The sequence below is a fragment of the Achroia grisella genome, unplaced genomic scaffold (assembly GCF_030625045.1).
Source record: "Achroia grisella isolate CSIRO2021 unplaced genomic scaffold, CSIRO_AGI_Agris_v1 utg509, whole genome shotgun sequence".
In the NCBI taxonomy this organism is placed as follows: Eukaryota; Metazoa; Arthropoda; class Insecta; order Lepidoptera; family Pyralidae; genus Achroia; species Achroia grisella.
The window spans coordinates 1,780,306-1,801,106 of NW_026712902.1; the positions used below are offsets into that span (position 1 = coordinate 1,780,306).

At 33.1% G+C, this 20,801-nt stretch overlaps 1 protein-coding gene across 1 annotated transcript; it reads left to right on the forward strand.

The window, feature by feature from the left end:
• Positions 1-2,306: 2,306 nt before the first annotated feature.
• On the forward strand, positions 2,307-14,513 carry LOC131846294 (probable cytochrome P450 9f2). Its single transcript, XM_059195558.1, has 10 exons — positions 2,307-2,550; positions 6,667-6,830; positions 8,310-8,432; positions 9,219-9,424; positions 9,952-10,087; positions 10,841-10,927; positions 11,460-11,678; positions 11,748-11,845; positions 12,794-12,962; positions 14,166-14,513. Exons 1-10 carry the CDS (start codon positions 2,342-2,344, stop codon positions 14,330-14,332), a joined length of 1,578 nt encoding a protein of 525 aa, XP_059051541.1. The 5' UTR covers positions 2,307-2,341; the 3' UTR covers positions 14,333-14,513.
• The last annotated feature ends 6,288 nt before the right edge of the window (positions 14,514-20,801 follow it).

The following is a 20,801-nucleotide window of genomic DNA, read 5'->3' on the forward strand; positions in this document are numbered from 1 at the left end:
AGATCACCGCGGCCGTCAACAAATAAACTTACGTTTAAGTACTTTTGAATAATCATACTTATTTTTTTAACCTACTACTTATTCTAAGCTAAAGTCTAATTACAAGAAGAACGAGCAAAAAACTTGCGTGTTGTTTTTTTAAATAATTAACCTGTAACTTTACATTTTTTTTTAAATATGTAAATACAAACTAGCAAATTATATTAATTTATTTATTTAAATTTCTGTGGAAGTGATTAGAGCAGACCAGTCCTTACAAGCAGCACTCGTTCTCGAGCATGACAGAGTCAGCCATCACTGCGTTCGACCACGTTTTAGGTTCTCTATCTTACAGATAACCTTGGCATGACATTGTATTGTATTTCAGAATAGTCACACTATTATTACCCATAAATCTGTCTGTAAAGGAATTTTGTAATGTTTTAAATTTGGTGCAGTCATTATTTATACGTATAATAAGAAAAAAATCACGGATTTTTTTTTTATTTTCATGTTTCATGTGTCCATGTTCTATTACAGACTCTTATGATATGTCAAATCTACCGTCAGTTCGGAATGATATCGAGATGAGAAGAACTGACAAGAAACTCAGCTCGTATTTTTTTCAAATAATAGTGGAACATGTTTATAATAATACACAGTCATTAAAATTCAAATTTGGGAGAATAGAGTGACCACCAGCATATGCTATCGCAAAGAACAAAAAATTTAATCAGTGTTCACAACCTGAACAGACCAGTCCCCACAAGTAGCACCCGTTCACGAGTATGACGGATGAGCCAGCCATCATTGCACTCAACCATATTTGAGGGAGCACATCGACCCGGCCCACCACGCCGCCACAAGTTTGAACTTTATAGCGAGCATGACTGTTTCAGGTTACTCCACTACGTCAATTATATTATTTACAGCATAGGCTGTACCGATCACAGTTTTCACCCATTACAATATTAAATTTACATTATTTAATTTACAATATGTCATTACAAAATTTATAATAAGTTTCTTTAATGTTATTACATTATCCATGTCAATGGGAAAAATTATAAATAATTATGTGAATATATGTTTTACTTATTTTTATAGAGTTCCCGATATGTCGGCAGTGATTCAACCGCCATGATCACGGGTAAATTGATGGTAAATAAAATCTTTTATGGACAGACATATTCGCTTCAAAATCTGTTGCGTAGTTTTAAAGATTTAAGCATACATAGGAACAGACAGCGAGCACTTTGTTTTATACGACTTTGTATTAAGTCTTTGTATACATGAAGATGCTGTGAGCACGGAGATGTGAAGCATCACATCTCCGTTTGTTGCTACTATTGAAACTCGCTAGATATTCATCTTGGCAAACTATACTCACAGCATCTTCATGTGTACATGAAGACTTAATACACTATAAGAAGGCAATCTTAATCTTTACATAGTATAAAACAAAGTCGCTGTCGCTGTCTGTTCCTATGTATGCTTAAATCTTTAAAACTATGCAACAGATTTTGAAGCGTTTTTTTTTATATATATATAATAATACATATACACCCGTGCGAAGCCGAGGTGAGTAGCTAGTTTTAATAATATTATTAACGCTAAAGTTTGTAAGTATGGATGTTTGTTACTCTTTCACGCAAAAACTACTGAACGGATTATGATGAAACTTTACAGTAGTATAGCTTATACATCAGAATAACACATAGGCTATATTTTATACTAGCTGACCCGTGCAACTTCGTCTGCTTTTTATTTCCCCACCTTTTGCAATATTTTTCATTGCAGCTCTGCTCCTATTGGTCATAAAGTAATGTTACATAGCTTAAAGCCTTCCTCGACAAATGGACTATCCAACTCAAAAAGATTTTTTCAATTCGAACCAGTAGTTTCTGAGATTAACGCGTTCAAACAAACAAACTACTCGCTACTCGCTCCGGCTTCGCCCGGGTGTACATGTATTATACATATAAACCTTCCTCTTGAATCATTCTATCTATTGAAAAAAACCGCTTCAAAAACTTAGATTTAAGCATACATAGGGACGGACAGACAGCGACAGCGACTTTGTTTTATACTATGTAATGAAGTATACATAGATTGAAAATTAACGCGAGTGAAACGCAGGCGCAGCTAGTAAAAATAAAGAAATGGCAAGAATCCGTGATTATTCCTAATTATACCAAACTGGTAATAAAAGTTTCTGTACTGTAAATTGGTTTATATAAACATGGCTTTACTATGTAATACTATATTATCTGAGACTTTACTATATAGATATGTAAAAGACACTGCGCTCGAGTCATCGCCGCCAGTGTAACTGCAAACGCGGTAGATACAAGTAGTCACTATGTTCGTGGAGTTATTAATATTTCTTCTCACATTTCTCGCAGCCTATTACATATACCTCTATTATAAAGCGCATGATTACTTCAGGAAGAGAGACATAAAGTTCTTACCTGGTGTCCCACTATTCGGGAATTCGTTGCAGAGCACACTTTTGAAGAGTCACATTTGGGAGGATGTCGATGTTGTTTACAAGTCATTTCCCGACGAAAAGTAAGTTATATCTTTGTTTTATAGAAATAGAAATAATCTTTATTCAAATAAACTCAATACAAACACTTTTGAATAGTCATATTTTTATTCTACCACTTATTCGGAATGCAGATTCATCACAAGGAGAATGAGCAAGAAACTTGTGTGTTGCTCTTTTGAATAGATGTTTATATTTCTTCAAATTAAAAAGATGTAATGGAACACTTGTTATGTAAGTTCGTCCGTTATAGAGCTATATGGGAAACTAATATTAAATAGTTAAATAGTTTTAAGAACTATTGTATATATATGGAATTAATATAGATATATAACCTTAGTTAAGTCCCTTTTGTATTTGTTATTTTTTGCACAATAAAGTTATTATTATTATTAATATTGGAATTATTATTATTTTTAGTTCGTGTATTAATGTTATTAACAGTTTCTTATAGACTTATAAGTTCTGTGTGAATAGTGTAATAGGGACGAGTAGATAGCTTCAAATATTTTCTTACAAAAAATGCGTTCATAACGTTCTTCAGAAGATCGTAATAATAATAAATTTTGAAATAAACCACCAATAAAAAAAATCATCTATTATAGCTAATAACCATTTCGAACACGACTGCTTTCGAACAAAATAAACGAAAAAAGCTGCATCATAATCGGCCCACTCGTTTAGGAGCTAATATGCCACACACAGACACATATGTACATTAAACTTATATCACCATTTTTTTAGTGGAGTTTTTATATATTCTAAGAACATATAGGAGACAACATAATGACAAGGTTGTAACTGTTTTAAATCCACTAAAAAATTGTTTTTCATGGTCGGAATAGAACTAACGACCTCTGTAGTCATATGTCGGGGTAATAACTCACTGCGCCAATACTCACTCACTTGATAATCGTTTTATACCTGTTATTTAGAAATAAATAAATAAGATTTCTTATCAACGTTAAACTTACGGCCCAAATTTATGTAAACAAACATAATAATCTTTATTATTGACTAACAGTGTTCTTGATTACGTCTGTGTGAGCAGGATAGATTAACTATGTCCATCTCTATATCAAGGTTGATCCGTTTATATGCCGAGACGCAATAAAAACAAGATATTTTATACTAGCCGGCTCGCGCTAAATTGTCTGTTGTATGTTTTTTCAACATTTTCCAGCTCAGCTTCTTTATGCTAGATGTTATAGTTTATGGTATAGCCCCTAGTAGGCCTGCAATAAGGAACTTAGTGAAGCGTTTTCAACAGCATGGCTCTGTAAGTGATAGGACTAGAAGTGGACGAGGTCTTTCAATATGTACACGGGAAAGTACTGAAGCTCTCTGAAACCTGACAGCATAATTTACTCGTTTCTGAAAGTCTGCTGGTTTTAAAGATTGCACTAATTGAACCTTGTAAGGGTACATGTGCAAGTCTCTTTGAATGCGCTGCAGAGAACTCCGTGAGATGCCAAGTTCTTGACAACGCCTTCGAGTGGATGTGGTTGGGTTCTCTTCAATGCTACGGCTCACAGCTTCAGTACTTTCACGTGTACGTACTGAAAGACCTCGTCCACTTCTAGTCCTATCACTTACAGAGCCATGCTGTTGAAAACGCTTCACTAAGTTCCTTATTGCAGGCCTACTAGGGGGATTGACCATCCATTTTCAAAGTAAAATTCAATTATCTTCACTCGTTGTTCTGTTGTAAACTTATCCATGATAAAATTTTCCAGGGATTATATTTTTTAATTCTGAAAAGAGTAAAAGAAATATATTAATAGAAAAAAAGTTATTTAATATTCAAAATGTAAAGTGACTTCTGGCCACCCTGTATGTATAATTAAAAAAATGACGGGATCTTACTACGTTTTATTCAGTTCACCCGTGATTATGGCGGTTGAAATACTACTGAAATGTCGGAAACTCAATAAAAGAAATAAAACGTGGTAAGATCTCGTGATTTTTCCTAATTATACATATAAATAGTAACAGAGTCTGCCCCAAGTATCTAAATTCGCAAACTTTACCAGTGAGTTTCTTCTTTATTCTCAACCGAACTGGACGGTAGGGATAGGATACAAATAATGACGTGTATAGGATGCCGAAAGGTTCTGAATGAATTAATATATTTTTGACTTTGGCCCTGGTCCCCACCGACTTGCTGCCCACCTTCATGAAAGAGGACTACTGGTAAGGTGTGGTATATCGGAGCTACCGTGGCAGATTGCCGTCTTCAGTGCCGTGATCACACAGACAATATCAATGTATTAGTTTATAAATATTATATTATATGTATATTAGTTTATAAGGTATTTATAATATGGGCCTAGTTGCCTGAAATAAATAAAAAATAAATAGCTTTTCAGGTTATGCCTCTTTCACTGTATGTTACAAATACATATAACTATAGTGATATAGGAAACAACTTTAATAAGTAATTTTATTTTAAATATAAAAAAAAAGTCAGGAATAACATTCAAAAGACCTATTTAAATAAATACATACCTATTTTATGCATTTTACGGCGCAATTAATATTATTATTATTTTTAAAAAAACTTTTTAATGTTATGAGTAATTTTTTTATCTTCAAATTACATAGCTATGCAATCCTCTACAATTTTAGTTATTGTTAGTCGAAATAACATTTCTTCATGGTTGTTATTAGAAAACTGACTGATTAAATTAATAAAGTTCTTTTATTTTCCCTCATACTATGATCCTTGTAAGGAAGCGTCGGTTTCGGTTTCGGCCGAAACTGAGATCATTTCCGAAATCGGTTTTCATTTCGGATTCGGTCTTAAAAACCAGTATAGGTGGAACATTACATATAAAGCATATTCTATCAAGTAGGTACATTGTTAAATACGATTGAAGTCGCAATGGGACTCCGTTATTATCATAATTGAGTGTTTTGCTCCTGTACACACAAGATAATTGTCACTTTGAACTATTGCGTCATACATATTTATTTTTGTCCATTTGGATGATTGGTATACAGTTAATAGTAGTGCGAAGCACCAAGAGGAATTTCTCAAATAAAACTCCATATTTTCAAGCAAAACCAGTATTAATAAATTTAATTTCTACATTAATTACTTGCTAAAAAAGGAAGGATAAAATTGTTGTTATATCAAGTTATATGTATTTTTTGTTCATTATATGCATATATCACATTTCACAGAGTTTTGATTTACATTTCAAGCCCTTATTATCGTTCATAAAATACAATGACAAAATTTTAACATGTAAAATTGTAAAATGGCTCATCTTTTCTTTGACCTTTAATATTTACACTGTTTGCTCACTAATGGAGAAGGTGGTAAAGCAGCGGTCAGGTTTCCGCATTGAATTTTGGTGATCTCAAAGGTGCAAATATCAAGGACAAATGTCCTTGAGCCACTTATGAACGTTAAATGTTTTGTATTGTAATTTTTCCCCTACCGTCCAGTACTATATACAAATACGATTGAGAAGAATTGGCAAGAAATTCAACTGAATTTCTTTTAAATATAACATAAATATGTATATATAATTAAGTATTTATATCAGTTGCCTAGTATATGTTGTATCTGGCTAAGCGGAAGTGTATTTTTTAATTCTAAATTTATATTTCCTTTATTGATAGTACAATTCTTGTATATATGTACTTATTATATTCTATCTTGTCAAGAGTTTTCCCCTATATATATTTGCGTATACAAAGTATTTTTCTATAGTTTTCCTTTTACCCATACACGTGTAAAATAAAACTACAACAGTATTATTATTTACTAGCTGTACCCGTGATTTCGTCCGCGTGGAATTTAAACTTTATTTTTCTAAAAAAAAAGAATTTTTCAAAAATAAAAATAGTCTAAGTTACTCCTTATTACATCAACTACCTGCCAATAAAAGTCCCGTCAAAATCGGTCCAGCCATTTTAGAGATTAGCCGGAACAAACAGACAGACAGACAAAAATTGTAAAAAATGTTATTTTGGTGTATGTACCGTTTTCATATTCATATGCATGTAGTAAAAAACGGTCATTTCAATATTACAAACAGACAATCCAATTTTATTTATATGTATATATTGTTAAGCATACAATTTGCGCCGAAGTTAAATATATGTAATACACATAAATTAAATTTCAGATACGTGGGTTACATCGAGGGGACGGTGCCTGTAATTCTTGTGAGGGAGCCGACTTTGATAAAAGCGATCACTGTCAAGGATTTCGATCACTTTGTCAATCATAAGGATTTCTTTGACAGAGATATAGAACCTTTATTTGCAGGCAGCCTGATACAGATGAAAGGTACGAGAATATACTTTTAGAAGCTGGCAGGTTTAGCGATCTAGCATACCGCCTTACGCTTCCAAGGTCACGTGTTCGATTCCTCGCACGGCACAAACATTTCTATTCATGAGTATGATCGTTTGTATCGATCGGTCTTGGTGTTTTGTATGTATAATATGTATTTACGAAAAAAATATCTATGTATTTGTATCAGTTGTCTAGTACCCATAACACAAGATTTAGCTAGCTTAACTTGGGTTTAGATGACGCTGTGTGATATGTCCTGAGATTATTATTATTAAACAACATGCAGGTAACAGGGATATAGAAGGCCTAGTGGTTTAGCATAATAAGGTAGTAACCTTGCATCCGATTATTGCGGGTTCTGTTCTTCGCACGTTACAAACATTTGTATTCATGCCATATCAGGGTATACCAGAGCTTTAATGAAAGGAATGAGGAATAAGGATTGCTATCCTTATTCCACCTAGCCTTTGCAGTACCAACGAACGATAGGCAAGTGCAGATAGCACTCGACTTATGGAGCAGTAGAAAGCAAACTCCTGCGTGACGGATATGACTTTAGTCTGAGGACACCGCTTGGAGTTCGAACCTTGGCTCAGGCCGTCGTAATTTCGATCCCCGTTTGAATTAGACGGGGGAACGCTCGGGTAAGATTTGCAATTACGGTTTCTATCATGTGTCCCAGATGAAGTTACTATTTTATATAAGTGTGGACTATTTTAAATGAAGTTGGTCGATAAAAGTCATTTGTCGGGCAATCGGATTTCCATAATGAGCTACCGAGGTTATCGCTGAATACTGATAAGTCGTACACAATATCCTAATTTAATCCAGTAGCACAAGTCTATACACTAGTGCTACATGATTATATTAAGAAAATGCACACAACTCGTCCGTTGCGTTCGCTGGCTGCTCGTATAATGACTTATTTGGCCGAAGCACTGTTCATAGGCCGCCATCTTGTGCCACATTACTATTGAAATACCGGAAGTGCTAAAAGTTCGTCAAATCATTCAAAGATTTTTTAAATAAATTTTTTAATTTGCATAATAAGGTTAATTTATATGTTAATCTCTGTGTATGTTGGTTTATCTGTATATACAAATATATCAGTTCACCAAAACTATTCAGTTTAAGGTAAAACAAAGTCTCCACGGTCACATACTCTCATATCTTTTAAATGAAACTACAGATTTTTATGCAGTCTTGTGTAAAACATTGATTCATGAGGAAGTTTTATATGTACCTATAATACATGTGTATACCCATTTTAGGGCGTCAAAAATGTATTATTACAATTTAACAACTCTCTATTTATGTGCTTTATACTTTTGTGATACTGAAATAAATAAATACAAATACAGAAAGGCCTAGAAATTCCAGAATGTAATGCATGCGAAACCGGGGCGAGTTGCTAGTGAAACGTATAAGAGCAAATTATCATTTATCGTTATGTGATTATTATCATTTCAGATGACAGATGGCGAGACATGCGCGTAACCCTGAGTCCAGCATTCACCGGCTCCAAAATGAGACTCATGATGCCGTTCATGACGGAAATTAGCAAGAACATAGTGGAGTACATTAAAGGTACGGGTCCATCTATACTGCTTGTAAGTATTCACTGTACAACGGCGGGTCCAGGGCGGGAGGGTCACGGGGGTCATGACCCCCCTGAGCTGGTTCCAGGACTTAGGTGGACCACTCATTGAATATAATGATTTTATTTTTATATTCTGTCACCATACAGATTTTACGGAACTACATACCTTCAATATTTAAATAATTTAATATAATATAATTAATTTGTATTATTAATAAAATACCTACTTTTTACTTGTTATCAAAATTAAATTATGAGTTCTTGTCTTGACCACGACTATGTGACCCCCTCCTGGCGCCAAAGCTGGATCCGCTCTTGACTGTAAATAAAACAATGATTAGAAAAAGTATTATCTATATATCTATCTACGTTATAAAATCGTAACCGACTCACTACTGGTTAGGCCATGCTGTAAAAATTTATTAATATTATAAATGCAAAAGTTTGTAAGTATGGATGTTTGTATGGATTACCCTTTCACGCAAAAACTATAGAACGGATTTTGATGAAACTACAGCTTACTATAGCAGCTACAATAGCTTATGCATCACAATAACATAGGCTATATTTTATTATTGAAATCTATATATTGAAATAAAACACGAGTGAAACAGCGGGCACAGCTAGTGGTAATATAATAATAAATAAGAGATCTCTTCTAGAGATAAGTTCAGCTTTGCTCTCTTAATAAATGTATAATAATAAATCAATGAAGAAATAATTAATAAATATAAAATAATTAATTAATTAATAGATGTTATTATAATTATCTTTATCAGAAAATCCTACCAATGAAAGTGACGTGAACGACCTGGTCCGGCGGTATACCGTGGACGTCATCGCATCAGTCGGGTTCGGGCTTCAAGTCAACTCTCTTAAGGACAAAAACAATGATTTCTTTAGATTGGGTTCAAATTTATTCAAATTCAGCTATAAACAGTGGATCACACTGTTAATTTCAAGTCATTGTCCAATCATTGGCAAGGTAATTCCGTTGAATTTTTTTAATGGTATAGGTTTCAGGATATTGAAAAATAGATGGATGGATTGTGTGAAAGATGATATGTATGAAATTAGAGTAAACTCAGATATGACTGTTGATAGGACTCAAATTGAAGACGATGACTTACTGCACCAACCATAAATAATGGGATAAGGCAATGTACTAGAAGCAAGCCAACGGACCACGTGATGGTCCAACCGTTACCAATAATAATAATAATAATCTTGGACAGTACATACAGCATCTTTAAGTCCCAAGTTAAGAAGAGCTATTGTTATGGGTACTAGATAACTGATAGAAATACTTAAATATTTTTTTGTAAATTATGTATGAACCCATAATATACACAGAAAAAATCCAGACTAATACATCTTACTAATGAATATAGATGTTAGCATGGTACAAAAAATCGAATGCGGGAACATCGTTAGTACTAAACCACATCGTCAGCGTATTAAACTGCTATATTACACCATATTACAATAGGATTTAATACATTGTTTGTTCAGGCATTGGGGCTGAAATTATTCTCACAAGAGACTATTGACTTTTTTTCAAACACTGTCAAAGACACAATAAGTTACAGAGAGAAGAATAATGTGGTAAGACCAGACATGCTCCAGCTTTTAATAGAAGCAACTAAAGGTAATGTTAACAATTAAACAAAAAAACTATAAATAATGCTTTATACATTTATATTATACTATTTAATTCCGTTACTATTAGCATAAATATTCAGTGCACAAACCTTACGGACTGTGTTGTAGACTTCGAACTGCATCTGAACTCTATTGATGATGCGAATCGTTTAGATCATTTAGAGGTGAAACACGTGTCGCGATATGGGTGTGGATCCAATAGCGGCCGGAATTTAATTACTAATAGGGAAGGCCATAACGCTTCCAGTAGCGGTGGCCAGGTTTCCGCACTAAATATTTGGTCTCACACATGCTAGTGACGGTGTACAACAATAATATCTTATAAGTACTGTTATAAATATATAATATAATTATAAATATAGTAATCGGTGTGGGACCTCAGTCTCATCTATTTTAGCTGTTGAGAAAGTACAGGATAAGATAAATGACATCTTTGTTCTCTGGAATGGCGTGATAACACGATATCACTTGAAAACGTGATCTCCGTTTTGCTATTCATATACAGATATAGGCGAGGATTGTTGCTTACCATCAGGCAGGCCGTCAGCTTGTTTGTAATAAAAATTACGTGAAGAAATCTCTAAGGGTGGGTTTTTTTACTCTTTTACTTCCCTTGCGCTGCTAATTTCTCCAACTGAAAATGTTGACTTTGAAGAAATAAAATGTAGGAACGATAGTATAGATAGTGAGAATAAAATAACAATGGATACTAGTAATCAATAACCATTGAATTTTATAGGAATATTGAAAGCAAGCTCAGATGAGAAGTATGATGCTGGTTTTGCCGCAACTGAGGAGGGCTTAAAGTCACGGAACATTACTAGAGGTATGTAACGTAATTCTCTTTATCTTTATGTCTTGATCATAATCTTACCAGATTTAATGTAAAGATTTACGTGTAAACTCCATTACTGTCTATTAATATTAATTCCATAATCTTTGGAACACCACTCTGTAGAATTCTATTCCAGATAAGAATAGTAATAAGACAGGACATTTCATACAACGCCATGTAGATGACGCTGTATGAATTGCCCTGTCTAAGCAAAGCTTGTATTATGGGTACTAGTTAACTAATAGTATTACTTAATTATCTTTTTACATTCTTATACACCCAGATCTATATCAACAATCATACTCCTGAATACAATGTTAGTATCGTGCGAGGAATCGTATCCAGGGCCATTGTAATTAAAACGGTGTACAATGCAATTTTAGGGGTTAATACTTATAAATTTACGATAGATAATAGTTTATTATTATAATTTAGGATATCACAAATTTTAATTTTAATTCGATACAAGTAAAAAACGATTTATAAAAAAATAAGGCACTGATAATACAGAAACTTCTTTTAGAGTGGACAGCAAATGAAATAACTAGTCAAGTATTCATCTTTTTTGCTGCTGGTTTTGAGAGTACAGCTGGTACAATAGCAATCTGTCTCCACGAGCTGGCTTTAAACCCAGAAGTACAAGAAAAATTGTACCAGGAACTCAGAGATTTCAAAGAGGATCATGAAAACTTGACATACGAAAATTTGACCAAGTTGAAGTATTTAGACGGTGTTGTTACAGGTAAGTTGTCAAAATCATTTTAGAAACCACTATGACAAGATTAACTATATTTTTATAACACTATTGCAGAGACATTGAGGAAATGGGCCGTAGCGGTCTTAATGGATAGAGTTTGCACTAAACCATACGTGTTACCTCCACCGAGAGAGGGAGGAAAACCATATCAAGTAAGTATAGCAAAGAGCCGTTGTGCGTGTAGAGCCAGACTACTAAAGTAGCCAGACTACTAAAGTAGCCAGCCAAGCTCCTCCCAAAAGCCCAGAAGACTCCTGGTGTCTTCACAGGCTTCACGGAGCTACCTCACCGTTCCGAGGATTTGTTTTAATTGTGGGGCCACTGCAAGCACTCCAGGATTACGTGAGCCGCCGTTTCTTCAGCTTCAAAGCAGCCCCGACAAAGGGGACTCTCTGTAGCATCTATTGTGTATATGTAGGTGCTTGTTTAAGGAACAATGGCCCGTTATTGTCCCTATCATTATTTTAAGGTTATGCCTATCTAGATTAAGTAGGCGTGTTGTTAATCGATGGTTTGTTTTTGGAATTGCCACTTTTGATTGTTTGGCAATCAGTGGTTAGGTTCCATCTTTGGTTTTGTGTCTCGGTGGATCTCTGGCGAATCCAGGTGCGAGAAAGCAAAGCGGGAGGGCGCCTGAAACCACCACGCCAGATCCTAGCTCGATGCTTGTAAGCCGTATGATATAAGAAAAATGTAAATGAGAGCGTCAAGGCCTAATTACTACCCTGAATTACTCCCAAGAGTTCATTAATTCAAATATGGTCACAACACCAAAAAAATTCCGTTTGTCTATTAATATTTCTGACTCCTGTGAAGAATACATCGGCATCTAACCAAAGATTATCCGAAAGACGGCAGATGGTTCGTCTCCTGCCACATTGGATTCAAAATATACCGAGTGTTTCACGTCAAGTATTGCGTTCATTATGACATTCATATTTGACAAGACCTCTAATTACTCCTTCTGGAATAACAGTCCTAACAGGATTATAATTTAATATAGAAAATGCAATCAATGAAATCTAAAACAAGACATTACTAAAGCCATGTGACTCGATCTAAACGCATTTTTTTTAAAGTACTAAATTCTTTTCTGACAGATAAAAGCTGGCGATATTGTATACAATATGGTGAACAGTATTCATATGGATGAGAAATACTACCCGCAACCTGAAATCTTCAATCCTGATAGGTTTTCAGATGAGAATAAAGCTAATATATTACCAACTACTTACATGCCGTTTGGCAATGGCCCAAGGAATTGTATCGGTATGTGATCACGATATTTATTTTTATCATATATTAATTCTTCCATAATCGTTTATATAGAAAACAGAAAAGCAATACACTCTTACCATTAGGATCTAGGACCAGGTATTAAAGAAAGTATTATATTTAATATGAATACGGAAGAGCGGAAAGGGAAAGGACGACCGAAAAAGAGATGGATAGTGTGAAAGATGATATGTATAAAAGGAGAGTAAGCTCAGATATGACGACTGATAGGGATCAATGGAAGAAGATAGCATACTGCGCCGACACAAATAATGGGATAAACGCAAGGTGATGATGATGACATTTATTTTTATTTCACCTCATTTTATCTAATGAAATGCGGGAAGTATAACGAATATGAGACTCACCATGACAGCAGGACTGTATAAATATTATACTTTGGAAATAATTCATCTAAGAAAATGTTTCGTGTTTTCTCAAATGTAGACTCATTAGAATTTATATTATTGAAAAAACGATAAAAATTACGATTACGGTAGAAAAAATGTAATACATAAAACTTGAAATTCATAAACGGCCAAAATATCCTACATAAATAATTTTTGATTTGATTACAATCCCTTTTTGGACTGTAATCATAGTTCTGGAGAAAGAGCCAATAGCCAATAGCCAACTACATACCGAAACCAAATTAAATATATCTATGCAATTGAAACCTTTACCGAGATAGACTTTGTAAAAATCGTCAGATGAGCGTCAGCTTGCTTGCCATTCTAATTGCATAAAATATTACATATCTTAAATTTTATATATTACGATTACGTTCAAAAAGCCCATCAGACGTTTTCAACGGAACGTGTCATTTTGAACTTATCAACCACACTTCGATTTTCCATTCTTAAATATAGCATTTCGCTGTTTCTTTTTGAATTATCAGCATTTTAATATTGTTTGTTATTAATTATAGAATTTTTAATTCAATTTTGTTTGGTTACATTTTTGCGGATATTGTACAGGAATATTATTATTTTACTATTCTATTCTGATTTATCTGATTTTAATAATTCCCTGCTCCATTCTGAATCATCACATTTTAATTTCTTTATTAATTCTTGAATTTTATTTCTATTCTCTTTTGTTACATTTCTGTGTATATTGTCCAGGGATATTATTATTATTTTACTATTTTCTATTCTAATTTATCTCAGTTTACTAAATTATGTTATGTTATATCAGGTTCCAGGTTTGCATTGATGCAGGTCAAAGTGCTCATTTACGATCTAATACTGAACTTCAGAGTACTTAAAAGCAAGAAGACATTGGATCCTATTCGTCTGCATCACAACGACTTCAATATTAAAGCATTGGGGGGTACTTACTTGAAATTTGAAGCTAGATCTTAAAACAGTAAAGTTCAAAATGATTTGACATTGTGATATAATAATGTATCGAATGATGATAAGAACAATAATAATAATATTTGAGTAAAATAAATGAAAAAGTATGTATACACAAAACCGTATAGTCCCAAACTAAGGACAGCTGTTACTATAAATACTAGAAAACTAATTGATATAGTTAAGTAAACAACAAACATGTTCTGAAGTAAATCAATATTTCTATTGTATATGAATAAGAAAAAAGTAAGCGAAATCAAAGTCGATAATAAAAGTATATGACACTAAATTCAAAGTAAAAATTTTCTATTATTTCATTGTTAACCTCACCACGCATTGATGTGGTTCAGTTCTAATCACTAGATGTCAATAAAACTGCCCTCCTATCCTTTATCTTTTAAGTTGACCAAATTTAAGAGTAACCTATACGCATTTCATAAAAAATGGTCAAGAGATGTCGGTTTTATCTTTTATAAATATTATAATTTCATGAGTTTATTATTATTATACTTATTTAATAGTAATTATTAAGTAATAATAAATAAATAAATATAACAACAATAAGCGCTTGTCACACACACACAAATCACAATATTTATACGAGATAAACTTGACACTCTTTGACCATTTTTTATGAAATGCGTGTAGGTTATTCTAAAATTGAAAAATCTTATATTATTCTGAATTGTGTCAAATTTATTTATTAATCAAAATGTTAAAAATCTCTGAATGCAATATGAAAGGTTTAACTGAAATATTTATGTATAACACAACGCGTATCTCTTTTATTACTTGCCTTTGATCTTAGATTAGTGAATTGAGTTTTATTTATTTATTTAGTATTTATTATGACGACCTCGGTGATCTAGCGGTCTAGCACACCACTTTACGTCCGATGGTCGCGGGTTCGATTCCTCGCACGGCACAAATATTTGTATTCATGAGGTGGGTGGGTATTTTCTGGGTGTTTTCTATGTATAATATGTATGTATTTACGAAAAAAAATATCTATGTATTTGTATCAGTTATCTAGTGTCCATAACACAAGCTTTAGCTAGCTTAACTTGGGTCTAGATGGCCCTGTGTGAATTGTCCTGAGATTATTATTATATATTATTATTATTATTATATTATCACAATTAATGATTATGTTATTACAATATCTCTTTTCTAATTTGACTTGTGATAATGTTAAGTTGATATTTATTTAAAATCTAAGTTACACTTGTAATGGTACTTTGTATTTCTATACATGTAATAAAGTAATTTTATAATAAATATAATGAAATATTTTATGTGTTTAATGATTCCCTCATACGCATCATTATTATAATGATCATGATCATCGTTATTGGGTCTCATTGCTAACAATGACATTATGATATTTAAAGTATTCTTTTTGATGAAATTGATATTTATCTAAAATTATACAAATAAATAGATGTGATTATATTAAAAATAGATCTGAATGGATTTTAATGTGTTTTTATCCAACAATAGAGTGATTTCTGGGAACGTAGATGTACGACGACTGCGATTATGTTTTTAGCCATCAACAGAGTGATATCTATGGAAGGTTCAGTTGTATAATTTGTTAAAATTTTGTGTAAATTAATTTTAAAACACAGACGAAGTCAGTGCCAGTAACCTAGTCCCCATGTAAGCGGAACTTATGTATACTAGACAACTGATACAAATACTACGATATATATTTTTTTGTAAATACATACATAAAAAACACCCAGACAGATACAAACAATCATACTCATGAATACAAATGTGTGTACTGTGCGAGGAATCGAACCTGATACCAATGGAAGTAAAGCGGTGTGGTAAACAGCTAGACCACTGAGGTGGTTAAATGTTACAATAATATATAAGAACCAATAATTGTCAGCTATTCCAGAATTGTTTGCAATTACCTTGCATTCCATTGCCAAATCTCTACTCATTGAATAACTGATAAGTATTTACAGCGGAATGCTGCAGTTGACAACGCTGTGATGTCTATGTACATAGTCATATAAATAGCGTCGTCTACATATATATAGTACATATCCACAATTAGCATAATATAATACTATGAAAATTATTTAATACTATCTGTAGATATATACAAAACATATGTAGATGACGCTATTTATATGATATGTACATAGACATCACAGTATGATTGTTTGTATCTGTCTGGGTGTTTTCTATGTATAATATGTATGTATTTACGAAAAAAATATCTATGTATTTGTATCAGTTATCTAGTGCCAATAACACAAGCATTAGCTAGTTTAACTTGGGTCTAGATGGTGCTGTGTGAATTGTCCTGAGATTATTATTATTATTATATTATCACTATGAAAATTATTTAATACAACTAGTACCCGCGAATTCATCCGCCTGGAATTTAACTTTATTTTCTAAAATAAAAGTAGCCTAAGTTACTCCTTATTACATTAGCTACCTGCCAAAAAAGTCTAATAGATAAAGATAAATAATCTAATAAACAAAGCGATGACGGCACGAAATAGTTAGGTCGTGGCTAGAGTCTATGGTAGCGAAATTAGAAATAAAATAACTCAAACTTATTATTTAATATATATATATGTGGGATTATCATGAGTGAGATTTGAAGAAAAGTCTATATAGTCATAATATTATAATATTAAATTATTTATTTACGTCTTAAAATCGTCTTACATCCTCTTACATCGTTCTGTCAACTCTATTTTTTTTTTCTTTTTTTTAATAAAACTATAATATAAATTAAATGCATAAATCCTCTTTCCACATATATATATATAATGGATTCAATGCGAGTGAAAGCTAGTAAATTACATGTGTGGGAAAATTCTCATACCCCCGACTGCAAATTTACGTAAAAAGGGGTACAAAGTTTATGCTTCTCATATTAATAAAATATATATTGTAGATTAACACCTATAAGACCATAGACAGACAATGAGTGCACGAAATAGTTAGCGGTCGTGGCCAGAGTCTATGGTAGAGAAATTAGCATTAAAATAACTCAAACTGTTCGCTAACTACCTGCCTGCGGTCTCACTTCCATTTAGAAGTTGGGACTGAGCCATTTTCCAGCCATATCGCAATAATAGGTATACATTTTGTGGTCATTATTAGCTATGTTATGGTAAGGAAGTAGAATAGAATAGAATAGAATAGCCTAGATTTAATCTAGAAGTAGAAGAATATAGTAGCATAGAAATAATATTCTTTCATATAAATTTAATACAATTTCAATAGTCATATTTTATTATTATTAATAATAACTAGCTACTTGCCCTGGATTCGCACGGGTGTACATGTGTTTTATATATAAACCTTCCTCTTGAATCTAGTTATTAAAAAAAACCGCTTCGAAATTCGTTGCGTAGTTTTAAAGATTCAAGCATACATAGGGACGGACAGACAGCGACTGCGACTTTGTTTTATACTATGTAATAATAATATTTCACACAGCGGCATCCAGTCCCAAGCTAAAAAGAGCTTGCGTTATGGGTACTACACAACTGATACAAATATATATTTACATTTTTATAATTACATACATATTAAATATAGAAATTACCCAGATCGATACAATCATGCCCATGGCTACAAATATTTGTACCGTGCGAGGAATCGAACCCGCGACCTTCGGAAATAAAGCGGTGTGCTAAACCGCTAGACCACCGAGGCTTTGATTACTTTGATCATTCGACTGTATTCAAAATGGATAGAAAAGTGTGGGCACAACACTGAACTGTATTTTTAAAACAATTTTCTGTTTATTTTGTGTCTGAAATAGAAAACAATCCGACGACCTATCTCATAGTAAGTGGTAACGCTTGCATATATATATATATATATGTACGACGACCTCGGTGGTCTAGCGGTCAAGCTAGTCAGCAAGCTTTACGTCCGATGGTCGCGGGTTGGATTCCTCTCACGGCACAAACATTTGTATATGAATGTTTGTAGCGGTCTGGGTGTTTTCTATGTATAATGTGTATGTATTTACGAAAAAAGAAATCTATGTATTTGTATCAGTTATCTAGTACCCATAACACAAGCTTTAGCTAACTTAACTTGGGTTTAGATGGCGTTGTGGGAATTGTCCTGAAGTAATTATTATTAATTATTGTAATTATATACGAGTCTATGTTGCTAGGCATCATATACTCCTTACTTATAATATTATAAACTAGTTGCGCCTGCGACTTCGTCCGCGTATAATTTAACTTTATTTTTGTAAAATATAAGTAGCCTAAGTTCCGCCTTATACATCAGCTACCTGCCAATAAAAGTCCCGTCAAAATCGGTTCAGCCATTTTAGAGATTAGCCGGAACAAACAGACAGACAGATAAAAATTGTAAAAAATGTTATTTTGGTGTATTTACATCGTATTTATATACATATGCATGTAGTAAAAACCGGTTATTTCAATATTACAAACAGACACTCTAATTTTATTTATATGTATAGATGTGAATATCGGGACGCTAGTACGTAGTGTTATGCTTTCAGGCAAAAACTACTGAACCGTTCATCATGAAATTTTGTGCACATGTTCTTGGAGGTAATATAATGAACTTAGGACATTAATTGTTTAAACAATAAAATATCAACATTTTGCTACTTCAACGTCATCTAGCAATCAGTAATGAACTTAAGCGAGCGAAGCCGCGGGTAAAAGCTAGTTATATATAATCGCGCTCAGCCTTATTCCTTGTACAATCTATAAACTTAAAAAAAAATCATAGATGTTTTAGGTTTATAGAAGAGAAATAGAACACAGAAAATTCTTTATTCAAATAAATTTAAATGAAAGTTCTTTTAAATAGTATTTGTTATTTTTTTTAAAATAAGTAACACTAGATTGAACTTGTTACCACCATAGGACAGTCGCATATCGTTATTCTGATGTCGTACAAATGTTATAAATATTAGTTCACACGACTTTCTGAATAAATTCTACGGTTACTGTGATTAAATCAAATTTATAAACATACGGATACATTATAAAATATATATACAGGATCCATATATTATATGTACTTTATGTGTGTTAAGATTAAAAAATATATTTTGATTAAATACTCGTGCGAAGACAGAGCGGGTCACTAGTAATTAATAACATTATTAATAGTTATAATGAATCATAATAATAATAATGATAATCTTATTATTATAGAAGATGAATTGTCCACACAGCGCCATCTAGACCCAAGTTAAGCTAGCTAAAACTTGTATTATGGATACTAGATAACTGATACAAATACATAGATTTTTTTTGTAAATACATACATATTATAAATAGAAAATACCCAGACCGATACAAACAATCATACTCATGAATACAAATGTTTGTGCCGTGCGAGGAATCGAACCCGCGACCATCGGACGTAAAGCGGTGTGCTAGACCGCTAGACCACAGAGGTGGTCATGAATGAAGTCAAACTTTCCAAATATATATATATAAAGATAGAAGCTCTATCTATCCATAGAAAATATAGTCACTCGGTTTTCTCTGTCTACCCTATATATAATCTGGTATTAAGATTAGCCAGACAGCAAACAAATATGTTCATATAGTCCGTGATTACCTAGTAGGTAAAATTAACCACTGGCCTTCAATATCCAAATTTTCCTTTATGACCCAGCACTAACTAATTAATAATCCATTATTAGCAACTAGGTTGATTATTTAGTGCCATTTGCTATGGCCAGAAACATTTTGTTTCAAAATACCTCCACTGTGCAAATATTTAACGGGAATTATACTCCGCGTTGAATTTCAGGAAACCCCAAACTGCTACGAATCGTGGAGTCGAGTTAAAATGTGCTTGTTCTAAAAACAGGACCAAAGCCAAATGTATGCAATTAATGTGAACATACGTTGTTATGTTCGCGGCGTTTCTTCTATTTTGTAACAGATTTTTGTAGGGCGGAATGTGATTGTTAGTACTGGGAAGTAGTAATGCTCATTGCTAGCAATGTACCATGTCAGGTCGACTTCGACACGGTTTCTTCTGGAAACCGTCGTGAATTTACCACGATGCGCTAACTGACGTGCCCTCATGCTCATCCTGTCATCCTCCACTAGTGCCCCGCCAGAGTAAACCGTTAGCGCAGGCGGGTGAACCATACCATTATAAATAAAGCGCTTTAAGTAGGCATTTCTTGTATCAGGGTTTGATTAGATATTTTCTTGATAAGTTGTTTGATCAAGCAGCCGTCTTCGTAAATTATGTACCACCAGTAAGAAAGTTGAGAAATCACAATCATTCACAAATTTCAGGATTTGGAAATAGGACGTCTTGGAGTCACTTCCACAGGAATGGCAAATAAATGACGCCATATATTCTCTGATGCTTATATTCTGTTAGCTAATTTGCCATGTTAAGTACAGAATAAACCGTAATGAACCTGACAAGATGGTCAGTTCAATTAATGTTATATTACATATATTGAAGTGCA

Excerpts from the sequence above, each read along its gene's own strand:
- LOC131846294 (XM_059195558.1), top strand. The coding sequence starts at position 2,342 with ATGTTCGTGGAGTTATTAATATTTCTTCTCACATTTCTCGCAGCCTAT. Across the intron at positions 10,088-10,840 it reads TTTAATAGAAGCAACTAAAG|GAATATTGAAAGCAAGCTCA; the intron begins GTAATGTTAACA and ends TGAATTTTATAG. Across the intron at positions 12,963-14,165 it reads TGGCCCAAGGAATTGTATCG|GTTCCAGGTTTGCATTGATG; the intron begins GTATGTGATCAC and ends ATGTTATATCAG.